This window comes from Nycticebus coucang, chromosome 17 (genome assembly GCF_027406575.1).
Source record: "Nycticebus coucang isolate mNycCou1 chromosome 17, mNycCou1.pri, whole genome shotgun sequence".
In the NCBI taxonomy this organism is placed as follows: Eukaryota; Metazoa; Chordata; class Mammalia; order Primates; family Lorisidae; genus Nycticebus; species Nycticebus coucang.
In genome coordinates, this window is record NC_069796.1 from 3,858,332 (window position 1) to 3,872,200 (window position 13,869).

Genomic DNA, 13,869 nt, shown 5'->3' on the forward strand with positions numbered 1-13,869 from the left:
AGGCGTGGCGGATGTCGGCGAGGTGTGGAGGCGCCTGAAGTGCCTCCTGGTGCTCGCCCGTGCTGCTGGAGGGAGAAGCCCGCGTCCACGCCTGCAGCTGAAGTCTCCGGACGAACGCCTCGCCCTGAGCCCGCGGATGGGAAGGGGACACCTGGACCCGAATGGGCTCGGCCGTCTCCAGCAGCGGGCGTGACGATCGCAGGCGTGGCAGGTGAGGCGCGGAGACCGGAGGCGGACAGGCGGCGCGGGGCCGGGTCCGCGGCTGCGGCCGTGCGGAGCGGGCTGTGCCTCGGCTGCTCGGCCGACCTCCGACCCGCCCTCCTCCGAGGGGCGTGTGCCCGCGGTGGGCGGGCAGCGGCGGCGCAGCCCCGAGCGTCCTTCGGCGCGGCCACCCTTTTTCATTCCTTGGGGTTGAGACGGGAGAAATTGCCCCTCAGCCGGGACGGAGCTGTCGATCTTCTCCACCGAAGCGTGCAGTCTCGGGCTTGGGGGCTGCTGCGGCTGGGTGGCCGTTTTTATTTTCGTTCCTGTCTTTATACTTGCCTTGTCCCTTGCACACCCTCTCTAAGACAACAGAAGCTTTGTGCGTTGCAGCTTCCCGCAGTAGGAGCGGAGGCTGCGGGTCCCGCCGGCGCCCGATCGGTTGGCAGGTGGCGCTGCCCCGCGCGCTGGGCGGGACAGTGGCCCGGGGGTGGCCACTGGGTCTCCGGCACGAGGTTCCTGCTAACTTCTCGGAAGTTTAAGATTCTTGACGTCCTGTGGCTAATAGCTGTCTTGCTTTAGCGTCCTGGAAGGCTTAACTATGGGCACGGCTTTTTTACCTCGCGACCTCGCGCTAGCCTGGAACAGGATTTTGTTTTGCCCTTATAAATTATTTAATGAAGCACGTATTTTTTTCAGGCAGGTAAAATAATAATGACAGTGGCCTTCAGCTGGGTCTTATGTGTACCACGCACTTTACGTATTTTCTGATTGGCTCTTCTCGATCCCATGAAGTATGTTTAGAGTATTATCCTCATTTCATAGACTTAGAAATTGAGGCGTAGAGAGGCCGGGTAACATACTTGAGTAAACTTTTTCCCCAAGTAAGCGTTTGAACCTGTATTCTACTATTATCCTACCATTTTTCTGCTATACTTCCCGTGTCTTTTGCTTAAATTTTTAGTGGTTTGAAGTATAATATTCTTTTTTAAAAAATTTAGTGTGCCCGTTTATGTATCTAACAAGTAATAGACATGATCTCTGTCTTTATGTAGTATTGCCATACTGAATTAAATAGTTCAAGATCAAAAATACTATACTTACTGCGCTTTAAATAAATAAGTACTATATACTTAGTGTGCTTTAAATAATAAGTACTATATTTACTGTGTTTTTAATAAAGCATAACTTTATTTAAAGCAAATGATTAAACTGTCGTGCCAAAAGTTCAGAGTTGTACAATCAAAACTTGTACAAATTTTCAATTCGTGTGTCTTGCAGGGTAGTTGTTGTGTGAGTATCAAACAGTTTAAGGTAGAACTTTTATTGATCGCTCAAGTAAGTGCTGTGCACTCAGGTAAGTGCTGGGAACGTGTAGTAGAGGTCCTTGATAAGCAGAAGTGCCCATGCAGCTCCTTATGAGTAATGTTTTAGAGTTAGTAATTTTATTAGGTAGAAATGGTATTATCTGTGATTATGTAGGAAGATGTCCTTACTTTTAAAGAGATGCATACTAAAGTATTTAGAGATGCAGATGAAACCTACAGATCTGTGATAGATCCACCAACTTGTGTTTTGAAAAGTATACCAGATAATTCTGATGTAACCAGAATTACAGGACCACTGTTATAAAAGGAATTTTAAAAATAAAGGTTCAACTCTGATATTTGAATAATATATGTGTATTAAGTATATATACATATGCTGTGTGTAAGTGCAGACAGTTAACATATTTGAGGATTTATGAGCATTGATCAAAATGGTGAGTAATGTGGAAACGCTCTCCGCATAAACTATATTTGCTTCAATTAGGGTTTCAAGTGAAGTAACAACATGTTGTAGAAATTTTTGAATCTCTTGTAATGCTCATAATATGTCATATTGTATATGCAATGTATATGCTGCTTTGATGAAAGAAAAAATTCAAATTTGTTCAATGTTTTTAGTTTTCCAAGCATTTATTAGACATTTGCAATGTTGTCGAAGGGACTGTGGAGTCCTTATTTTTGCTAAGTGAGCATAATGGCTTTTGGTAAACAGTCTTGGGTTTGAGTTCCATTTGCAACCCCTATTGGCTGTGTGATTGTGATCAAATTACTTCAACTTTCTGAGCCACAAGTCCTCTTTTATAATGATACAATGGACGTATATTTTTATACGTCAAGCATTTATGAAATGAAGAAAATATCACCAATCTCTGGATGTCTGTGAGATTAATTGCCAAATTCCAAAGTGGTAACTGCTTCCCAACTTTTTTCATGTTAAGGCATTCCTAGAAAATGGTAGTGTTTGTATGGTATCGTCAGGAAACTAAAGAGAGTACTGGGATAGGCCAGGGAGTTATGGCTGCCTTAAAGGGTGAAACAATCCATTTCTTCTTGCTCATTTTTAGCTCATTTATGGTGAGGGAACAGGTTTGGAGGCTTTGAGTTTATTACTTCCAAGGTAACAAAGTTTAATAAATGTTCACTCCCTTGAAGTTTACGTTTTGGAGGAATTTATGTAACCCAAACTATCAAATAATGGCAAGGTTATCGGGGACCAGACATTAAAATGAGTGATTCAGAAGAAGTCTTGGAAATTGTTAAGGAAAGTTTTGTAGGGGAAGATTTATTGTGTGCTTAAGATATGCCAAGCACCAGGAGGACAAAGATCCTGCTCCCTGGATTTGTCTCCTTTTTGTTGTTGGAGGTCCTCAGGACACTGACAGTAGCAGCCCCTGTGTTGACAGCACTGGGCCCAGGTGTTGTGTTCACCCTGTGTTTGCATTGCTCTCTTTCTCCCCTTGGGGGGTGGTGGGGCGGGGGGGTAGTACACTGGTTCTCAAACTTGGCTGCACATGGGATCACCTGGGAAGACTTCACAATGGAGTATGGCCTAGACCTTGGAGCACAAGCACTTTTAATACATTATCTTATATTTAATCCTTACAGCGAGCTATGAGATGGGTACAATTTACAGCTGAGGAAAGTGAGGCTCTGAGAGGTTAATTCACTTGCCGAAGGTCATATAGGTATCCATCCAAGTCAAGATTCAAACCCAGATATTTTGGCTCCTGAATTGCTCTTAACCACTGGCCTGTTCAGCTCCATATGCATTTTCTACCACTCTTGCTTTGCTTGCCTTCTTTGCTCTGACCACCTTCTTGTTCTGTGAACATGGGAAATATGCCAAGCATGTTTGTCCTCTGGGGCCTTTCTATGTTGTTTCTTACCTGGAATGCGCTCGTAACTCCATGGCTGGTCTCCTCATTCAGTTTAACTTTCTGCTCAAATCACCTTGTCAGAGAGGACTTTCTAACATAGTTTGTTGATTTCTGTGTTGCCTCTTGCTAAGCAAATGAATGAAACATTTCAGACCTAAGCTCATAATCAAATCAGAGACATATTTATGTCTGTGTATGTCAGGCAACATTAAGACTGAAATAGAATTTGAGTAAGTAAACAAAAGTGAAACAGATCAATCATTAATTCATACTCTTGAAAAAAAATCTGAGATACATACTTTTCCCCCCAAAATTGATTTTTACTTATACTTTTTATATATGTTGTGGTGAAGGACGACACGAGGGAACAGCGGTTTTGCCGTGAATGCAAGTTGCTCCTGTAATGTTTTGGAAAACAAGAAGCAGGCTACATCTCAGATTGGCATGTAGCAAATGAGCCTTATTTGGGACCACCTTATATAGTCAAGCAGTCACATACACTCCATTAATCTATAATCAAAGAATTTTCCTTCTTAACAATTCTTAGCTAATTTTAACTTTGCTTGAGGACATCAATTCTAAAAATCAACAATATTTGTTCAAAACATCCCACCTTACATTATTTACGGACATGCTTCAACTATCTGTAAAAATCAGAAACTTGGGGGGATAATGCTCAGGATTTCCATGTGCCCACTGAGATTTAAGAGACAAGCTTTATGGTTCTGTTTATCCACAGAGCTTGAAGCTATACAGCTGTTAAGACAATGTTTTTCTCACATCGTCAACCTCTGGGTTGTATCTCCAGCAGGCAGGCTCTCAACCTATGACTTTATCTGGGCTTAACAACTGCATCATAAAGTCACTGCGAATGGAATTTTATCTTCCTATTCTCAGGCTCTTATGCTGACCAAGGCAGCTAGCTTCCAGCTTCTGAGTTAGCAAAAATCATGTCTTTTTTTTTGCCTTTCCCTGCCTCAGTGGCACACATGTGGGAATTTATCCCACACAATATATATATAATATAAAGTATCTCAAAAATGTGGGAGAATATATATTGAAAAGACAATTAGGAAATACAATCCAGCAGTTCTGCAACCAAGAACTACAACCATTAATTATGCTACTGGGTCATGGGATTATTGATTGATCTTTTAAATTTTATTTTTATGTGTGCTAGACTTTTCCCAATGAATGCTCTAAAATTAGAAAGTTTTTGAAATATAATTTTCAAATTTGCCTTTAATACAATTGTTTTCACTTTGGTTTGAACACTTAAACTAGAAGGAATTACAATTTTAAAATAATGCCATGGAGTACTTGTATACGCACACACGTATTATGTAATAGATACACACACATAATAAAAATATGTGGCCATACTTTCACCCATAGTCATACTTAGATCTAGCACCTCCCATCATTGCCATTCTGAAATGAATAGTGAGACTTTTATTATATTGTTGTGCATTTCTGTTTTCTGTTTTATTGGTTTGCGTATCACTCTGAAACAGGAAATGACAATTTAGTTGGCTGTCATCTTCATCTCCTCAAAGCTCCTAAGGAATGGGGCCACATGTCCTTTGACTCTAGATTGCCAGTGTTTATACTGTGCCTTCTGTAATAGGTGAAGAGTATTAAATACAAATACTAGTTTTATCAAATAATGAGCCATATTTATTCTTTCAGATTTGCGTTGTGTTAGTAGGGAGTTTATTTTGTAGGAATGCTTATGCTCATAGAAATTAAGACCTACTGAGTGTTTAACAAGTGCTGTGCACGTCACTTAATCTTCAGAGTGTCAGGGTGTTGCTCTGCCTCCTTTTTTATAGATGAAGAAACAATCTCAGAGATACTCCAATAAATCACGAGTTAAGTAGTGACATTAAAGCAGTATATCTGACTTCAAAACATATGCTCTTTCTACCTCTGAAATAGTTGAGCTGTTTTCCAATGAGATTAAAAAAGTAAAAAGAAACCAAAAGCTATTTGCCATCTGTCATAAAACAGAACTGAGATCAACTTTTCTATCACTCTCAGGTTTTATAGCAATTGAAAACTTTAGGGCGGCGCCTGTGGCTCAAGGAGTAGGGCGCTGGTCCCATATGCCAGAGGAGGGTTCAAACCCAGCCTCGGCCAATAACCAAAAAAAAAAAAAAAAAAAAGAAAACTTTATTTTTCAGAAAACATTTTTGTAATGTTAAGCAGTACAGAGGAAGAGAAATAAAAAGCATTGATTTATTAAGTAAATTATTTCTGATTTCATTTTTAATCGCAAATTATTTTAAATTTTATAACACTGTAATTAAAAATGCATAAAATCAAGGCTGACTGAGTAAATTGATACTATAATAGGGAGCTCTGAGTTAAAGTGGAATTAGATCTTTATGAGTAGAACTTTTGGAGTTAGGCATTTAATTCTATCTAGCCTATTCAGCTCTTCTTAAAAATATTTAATCAAGTAATTTCTCATTAATTAAATGAAGCATTTGTTATGTAGTTTCATCTTGGTATATAACTAATTTTAATGTGACCAGGGAACAAGTACATGTGAACAACTTTAGTGAGGAATATTTTGAGATTATATCACTCTTACAGTTATTTAACAGATGGTCATGAATGCCTGAGTATGTGGAAAAGTTTGAATATCAGTCTCATAAAATAGCTTGCAAAGTTTAGTGCACATGTACTTTTTTTAAGGGGGATGATTTGTTTTATTAGGTTTGCTAAAGAGTTTTGTACGTCTACAAGGTTGAGAGCTGCTGTTAGAAGGAAATCTTGTTTTGACTCTATTCTTGTTTTGTTTACGTATGAGACCAGAATGCAGAATGGTTATACTCCCTAAAAAATTAGTTTGCAAACTGAACTTTTACAGGTTGATTTAACATAATTCCATATTAAATTGTCAGTGATTTTTAAACTCAAAATTTTTTCTCTTCTTTTTCACTGCATTCAGATATTTCTGAACTATTTGCTGAAGGATTTAGCTTTTAATATAATTTTGTGATAATTTGAATAATTTTCTCAATTTTTAAGATATTTTTGGGCTTGAATAATTTAATGTGTAGCCTTTTTATTTCTTTTCAGTTTGTCAAATTGCTATGAGGTATATTACTAAAAATCGGAGTCTTTCTTAACTTAATGTATTTCCATTTTAATATTATACATCACATAATTGGTCCTGATTTTATAAGAGTCATTTAAAATACTTTCACAAGAATATTTTTGAAATATGCTCTCTAAAATTAACTTTTTCATTACATTTTAGGTAAAAAAGATTGCTGTATCAACTCACGGAAGCAGTAGCCTCCCTGTCTTTGTATTTTAAACTGCAGCAACAACTTGATCAACAATGAAGCAATGATAATCTGAGAACAGAAGAGCATTTGCCAGTGAACTGTCATCACAATTTCAAGTGATCTTATAAAGAAAAACAAGCTGCAACAGACTTTATGTCAAGACATTCTACCTTCTAGTGTAGGTAGAATGCTTTTGTCTGAAATTTATTTGGAAGCAGTTTTCATATAGACCATTTAAATTATATCAAATAAAAATGAGTGAAGCCCCCAGATTCTTTGTTGGGCCTGAAGATACGGAAATAAACCCTGGAAATTATCGGCATTTCTTCCACCATGCAGATGAAGATGAGGAAGAGGAAGATGAGTCTGTGAGTTTGTTTGTTTCTTCGGTGAGAAGAAACCAATTCAGTACAGGCTTTATACTAATCACTGCCAATGTGCATTAATCTTAAATTAAAGCTTTTTTCACATGCAAATTTGTTGGAAACATTTTTGGGCTAAGAAAGCATTTTTCATGAGTGATATTATTGAGTCTATGGTAAATTAAGAAAATATTCAGGGGGTAGATTTCTAAGGTGTTTGATGCTGCCTGTTCTTCTTTCAGTGAAAGGTTAGTATAAAAACTGGCAGAGAGGAACAGAGTGGCCATAAATCTCTAACGTTTCTTGTGTGTGGAAATACTAACAAATACATCAAGATAAAGGAGGAAGAGGTACTTAGGAAGACGAATCAATCAAATTAAGTTTATTATACAAGTACTATTGACTTGAAGATATTCCTATGCGTATATTAACTATTCAGAAGTCAGCAAACGAGTGTCTAGAAACTACCTCCCGTGTGTGTGTGTGTGTGTGTGTGAGATTCTTTCTAATGTGTCATGATGTTATAGCCATACTGGATCTTAGGAATACACACAGTTGTTATGCTCATTTTGTTACCCTCACAGTAGACCAGTATTTTTCTTACTCATGATGACTTTTTTTTGTTGTTTAAACAAGTAGAGATCACTTTACTCTAACAACTGATTTAAAATGCTAGCTGAGAATGTGTTTTTATAAAATTTCAAATGAGAAAGAGAATTTTTTTAAAAAGACAAACCTGTTATACTTATTAACTATAGTAAACACAAACCGAAAATAGCTATAAGATGATTCTGTAAACCCCTTTGCATGATAATACCTTTCACAGTGGAGTTACACTTATTGGAAATGCAGATTGGACTGTCACTCATTTAAAATCTTCAGTGCAGAACACCTGCCCTACCCACGCCCTTGGAAAAAATAATGAATTTCAAGCTTCTCTTTAAGCCCAAACTTTTCTTCACCTGAAATCTGATCTAGAAGTCCCATAACTGGAACATAAAAGCAGAGCCTCTCTGGTGCAGATAGACTGGAAAGCACTATTGACCCAGCTTCTACTGCCCGTATCTCCTTTCTTTAGAGTTCCTCTGAACACCACGCACACACCCCCGTGATCAAGTTCAGTCTTCTTACATGGGAGGACGTTTATCTCCCTCCCATATCTACAGCTATACTGTCTACCATCCTTCCTAACTTTTACTTTTTTTTTTTTTAACCACTCAGACTGTGTTCTTTTCCTCTTACTCCCCCAAAGGGAAAGGACGATCCTAACTTTTACTTTTTGGTAACATTAAAATTTTTATTTTCCCGTATTATTCCACGTTACACCACGCCTCTTTGCTGTTGTGTATATTCCTTTATCTTTCTGAAGTGCTCTTGTTTGGGGGATACCTTGTGAATTATCTTCCTGTCTTCTAAACCTGCTCAGATTTATTAATCTTTTACTCTTTCTACTGTCCTTGCTCTTTTCTTGTGACAAACCTGGACACTTCTTCCTCAGTACTATGTCTTTACCTTGGTACATATGCAGTTGTCCCTCTGTTGATGAAGGATTGGTTCTAGGACTCCCTATGGCTAATAAAATCCGTGAATCCTCAAGTCCTTCATATAAAATGGTGTAAATTTGCATATAATCTATGTACCTAGAGTTCTCTATATTTCTTATAATACCTAATACAGTATAAATGCAATAAATATTGTCATACTATATGTAGGGAATAATAAGAAAAATAGTCTCTACATCTTCAGTATAGATGGGTTTTTCCCTCAGATATTTTCTGTAGGCAGTTGTTTAAATCCACAGCTGTGGAACCTGCAGATAGAGAGAGTGGACTGCACATTCCCAGCATCACGAGGCAGTGTGTTGTTACTGGCAGTCAGAGCACTAGGGGCACAGGTGCTCCCAGGGTATGTCATCGTCAGCACTTAACAGTCATTGGAATCCTGGTGCTGAATAAGCTGAGCTGACACATAGGACACACAGTTATCAGCTTTTGAAGAGCTTGGTTTGGTTCATTCTATTGCTTTGTTTGTTTATAAAATTATTTATTCCAGATCATTCTCCAGTTTTTAAGAGTTCAAAGTGAATTTTAGTTTTGTTAGGCATTAAATCCAATAAAATAATGCAGACCTGTTCAAAAAATTATTTTCATGCTCTTAAGATCTTATTTAGGAAAATTCTGCAACTTTGTTTTAAGAATGTAGGTTTATTTATACATTTTCCTTGAATGTTTCCTGTCCCGCTCAGCCAGAAAGCAAATATTTATTAAATAGATCTGTACTAAATAAAGAAAAAACTATTAATAAATATGTATTGTCTTTTTTTTAAATTGTAAAGCTGATTGAAATGTTAGGTGAGTACTTATGTGGTCTGGGGAAATCTACCGTTGGAACATGGTCATGAGCTACATCGAGGCTTTTGATCTGGATAAAGAAACATAGAAGCAGGTGATCACAGAGGGGTAGATCCATAGTCCAGCAGATCCCAGTAAGGTTGGAATTTATGATGTACAGTAGCACCTTCATAGCTGACCACCTCCTTCAGTTGACCTAATTTTCATAGACCGGACATGCACCACATGTGTTCCTCAGTACAGGAGGCCTCGTTCCTTACGTTGACTTCTCTGTATATTGACCAGTTTGTTACAGTCTCTTGGGTTTACAGTCGAACCCATTACGGATTTGAACTATACATTTCATGATTTTAAAGAGGCAATGCAAAAAAAAAAAAAAAAAAAGGCAATGCACATTCTATGCATGAAAAAAAAAAGACCAAGTAAATTTTGATGTTATCCATTTTTTTTTTTTTTGGCCGGGGCAGGGTTTGAACCCGCCACCTCCGGCATATGGGACTGGCGCCCTACTGCTTGAGCCACAGGCGCCACCCAGGATGTTATCCAGTTTTATTTTTAGATTATAGTAAGAGAGTCTAGTAAACAACTTTTGAGCCCAGATTATAATGTCATATGAATTATGTAAAGTATCATGGAAGAGACAGAAGAATTGAAATGAGAACTGGACAGAGCTTTATCTATGTGATATAATTCTAAGCTCCTCTATGCAAAGATCCCGGAATGAATCTTGAATGGTTGTGTAAATTCACGAGCTACTCGTAAATAACTATTCTGCATCCTTCTGTTTTTAGTTTTGGAGCCAATTGTGGCCTTTGAGCTGTTACAGAGGTGCCAGAGACGAGTGACACCATTCAGTGGGAACATGGACCATGAAGTCCCTGTTAGCAGTGCGGCTTTCTTTAAAATCCTTCCTGTTTGTCTTTGGTGACCAACTAGAGCTACAAAATAGTTTAATACTATATAACTTTGTAAATGGAACTTACTTTGTTAAGATAATTTTTTATCTAACTCCTATTGGCCTTTTTACGTGGATTAGATGGATTTTGGCCATTATTTTCTCATATCTGGTGGGGACAGCTAAAGAGTTGTTTGAGTCTTAAATTTGTTGAAAAGTAGTAACAATATTCCGAATGTGTTTTAAAAATTTTTTTCCAGAACTTTATAGAAAACTGTTATTTATGGTGTTTATTATAACAACGATATAAAGGTTTAAAATTCCTTTGGTAATACATCACTTTTCTGGGTTCATCATGTGCCTCATCTTTTTCCGGAAAAAAAGTAAGGTAGCTGTACTTTGGAATTCATGTTAAATTAACCTGATGTTTTTTGTTTCACTTTTGTTTTAGCCACCAGAGAGGCAGATTGTGGTTGGAATATGTTCCATGGCAAAGAAATCTAAATCCAAACCCATGAAAGAAATTCTTGAACGAATCTCCTTATTTAAATATATCACAGTAGTGGTATTTGAAGAGGAAGTTATTTTGAATGAACCAGTGGAAAATTGGCCTTTATGTGATTGTCTTATTTCTTTCCATTCTAAAGGTATTAAAGAAAAGGGGAAGAAATTCCTTGATCCTCTCTGATTATAAAATTAATACATATTGTAGAATACTGGATAAAACAACAATGAAATTAAACTAGCCCACTCTCATAGGTAGAGGTGTTAACATATTGATATATTTTCCTCCAGTCTTCTATGCAATGTTCCTGTTTAAAACTTAGGTCACAATCTATGTATAACTTTCCATTTGTTATTTTTCACTGTCATGTCTAGAGGCTGATTCTCAGTAGCTTGGCTTTTAGAGGTGGCCGAGTGTGACGTGCTGCCACATCGCAGCACATTCAACTGACATGCTGACCTCCACACGGCTTCTAGTCTTCACTTTGAAAAACAAGTTTATGACAAATGCTTTGAATGCATATCTGTTTACACTGCTCAGTTTCTTAGGATAAATTATTAATTTATTGATTATTTAAACCCCTTTTATACATATAGAAAAAGGTTCTCATTCTTCATACACATATTCATACTTTATTTTTTAAGAACTTAATATTTCAGTTTTTTAGATCTTTCTTGCTGTTTTTCTTGCCTGTTTAATCAAACTGAAATATCAATTCAGTTTAAGTATTATTTCCTAGTAAAGTCCACTAATCAGAAGTATTGCTAAGTATATATCTGAAAATTTATAACCTGAGAATTTGTGAATTTAAAATAAGTGAATTTCCTACCAAGAACCATACTTGAAAAGATGTGCTGTCAGTTGTAAATGTATTTATATTTAATCATACCTAACTATCAAAGTATCTTGTTCTGATCTGCATTAAAGACTCACTTCAGAGGAAAAAAATGGAGCATGGTAGAGACTTTCTGTGCTCCTGTCACATAATTGATTTTCATTATTTCATAGAGAAGTTAAGGCCCTGATCTTGGCAGACGGAGGCCAGTTACTAGAGAGGATGTTAAAACATGCTTATCTTTGAGGGTAAGGTGTTCTTCCCTTACCATTACGTGCTTCTTCCTATAAAAGCTAATTGCCAGTAAAAACTGGATCCTGTAACTAAGGTGGTATCCCGTATACCATCTCTTGGTAAGGAAAAAGTTCCTCTTTAGCAACAACAAAAGCAGGGAACGGGCTGTATAAGTGTTTTCTATTTGCTGAATTTCTTAGGTGGCTTCGAATCATAGTCAAGGAGACATCTTCACAAGTAATGAATTCTGAGAGTCTTTATAAAACTTAAAGGATTTGTAATTTGTAACCATAGGGTATTTTTATTTAAATTTTTAAAACTAAGAGGAGTTTAGGAATAAATCTTGTTTAACTGACTGTAGCTTTTTTTTTTTTTTTTTAACTTCAGTATGTTGTAATTCTTTCCTAACTATTCCGGAATGCCACCAAATACAGTCTCTCTACAAACATACTTAGCATTCTGTAGCTCAGTGCTGAAGTTACATGTGCTTGCTGAATTTTACCCTTTTCCACAGATAAAATAATTTAAAAACTGTTATCACTTAATGAATAACAGGTAACATTTAATTAAGCACTTACTACACCAGATATTCTTTTATTACTAAAAACCCTACTAAGTAAGATAGGTATAATGCTCATTTAAGCTGGAATCAGAGGCTTAGAGATGTTTAATACAGTTGCCCAAGATCACGTAGTGTATTGATGGATAAAATTGGAATCTTTTAGTGTCAATATAGGAAGTAAAATATACATTAACATTCTTTATATTTTTTTGGGGGGAGCCTCTGATTACCATATCTGCAATTTGATTGGTTCTCGTAATTAGTACTTTTGCCAAAGTCTAGAAATTTTAGGTAATTTCTAGTATCTTAACAGTAACTTAGCAACATCATGATTCTACCCATATATTTTATATGTTGAACATATGTGTTGCATGTGAATTAATTTTTGCTTTTGCTGCTATTTTTAAAGGTAAATAAAGTTTTTTGAATATCAACTAATTTATATGTATAGGTATCAAAATATCTAAGTGAAAAGAAGAGGGGTTGAATATATTTTTAATAAAATTACCAGATGATTGTGATGCACTTAGTTATATAAAGATTCCCTTTTCTGTTTTTGAGACAGAGTCTTACTTTGTCACCTTTGATAGAATGCTATAGCATCATAGCTCACAGCAATCTCAAACTCTTGAGCTCAAGTGATTCTCTTGCCTCAGCCTCTCGAGTAACTGAGACTACAGGAGCTCACCACAATGCCTGACTAGTTTTAGAGACAGGGTCTCACTCTTGCTCAAGCTGGTCTCGAACCCTTGAGCTCAAGCAGTACCAGCCTCAGCCTCATAAAGTGCTAGGATTACAGGTGTGAGCCACCACGCCTGGCTGTATATTAAGATTTCTTTTTGTATATGAGATGAACCTTACCCTTCCATCAGATGACTTTGACTAAGTCAGACATTGGCTCAGATGTCAGTACTCTAAATTTGATTATACAGGCACTGGCTTACTGTGTCTTATCAAACAAATTAGGAAGAAATAAAATTTAGTAGTATAAGTTAAATCCATGTTCATGTATATATTATTCCATGCCTTTTATAGAAGGCAGTTATATGCTTAATAAAATTATTCTTTTGTGGGAGGTGGTATCAGTTCATGTTGATAAAGTTGTAGATGCCAACTTACCTCGAGATTATACAGAATATCTTAATAATATTTGTTCTTAGGTTTTCCGCTGGACAAAGCAGTTGCTTATGCAAAACTCAGGAATCCATTTGTAATCAATGACTTGAATATGCAGTATCTCATACAAGATAGGTAAGTGGGAAGCTGCCCGGATCAGGGAAAGAAAATTAAGATTTATTTAGCACCTACTATACACTGACATGGCAGCAGTTGTTTTCATATACGTTAATTCATTGTATCTTCAAAATAATACTCAGAAATATTTATTACCAAATTTTACAAGTGGGGAAAGGATCAGAAA

General features: G+C 36.9%; 1 protein-coding gene across 14 annotated transcripts in view; it reads left to right on the forward strand.

Moving 5' to 3' along the window:
- The first annotated feature begins 12 nt into the window (after positions 1–12).
- The window catches only part of PPIP5K2 (diphosphoinositol pentakisphosphate kinase 2), a 96,320-nt gene continuing 82,463 nt past the window's right edge, over positions 13–13,869 (forward strand). For all 14 annotated transcript variants that reach the window (XM_053566361.1, XM_053566358.1, XM_053566360.1 and 11 more), the window contains exons 1-4: positions 13–211; positions 6,675–7,073; positions 10,765–10,960; positions 13,610–13,700. In XM_053566361.1, coding sequence (XP_053422336.1) covers positions 6,960–7,073; positions 10,765–10,960; positions 13,610–13,700 — 401 coding nt within the window. In that variant the 5' untranslated portion in view covers positions 13–211; positions 6,675–6,959. The remainder of the gene's footprint in view (positions 212–6,674; positions 7,074–10,764; positions 10,961–13,609; positions 13,701–13,869) is intronic.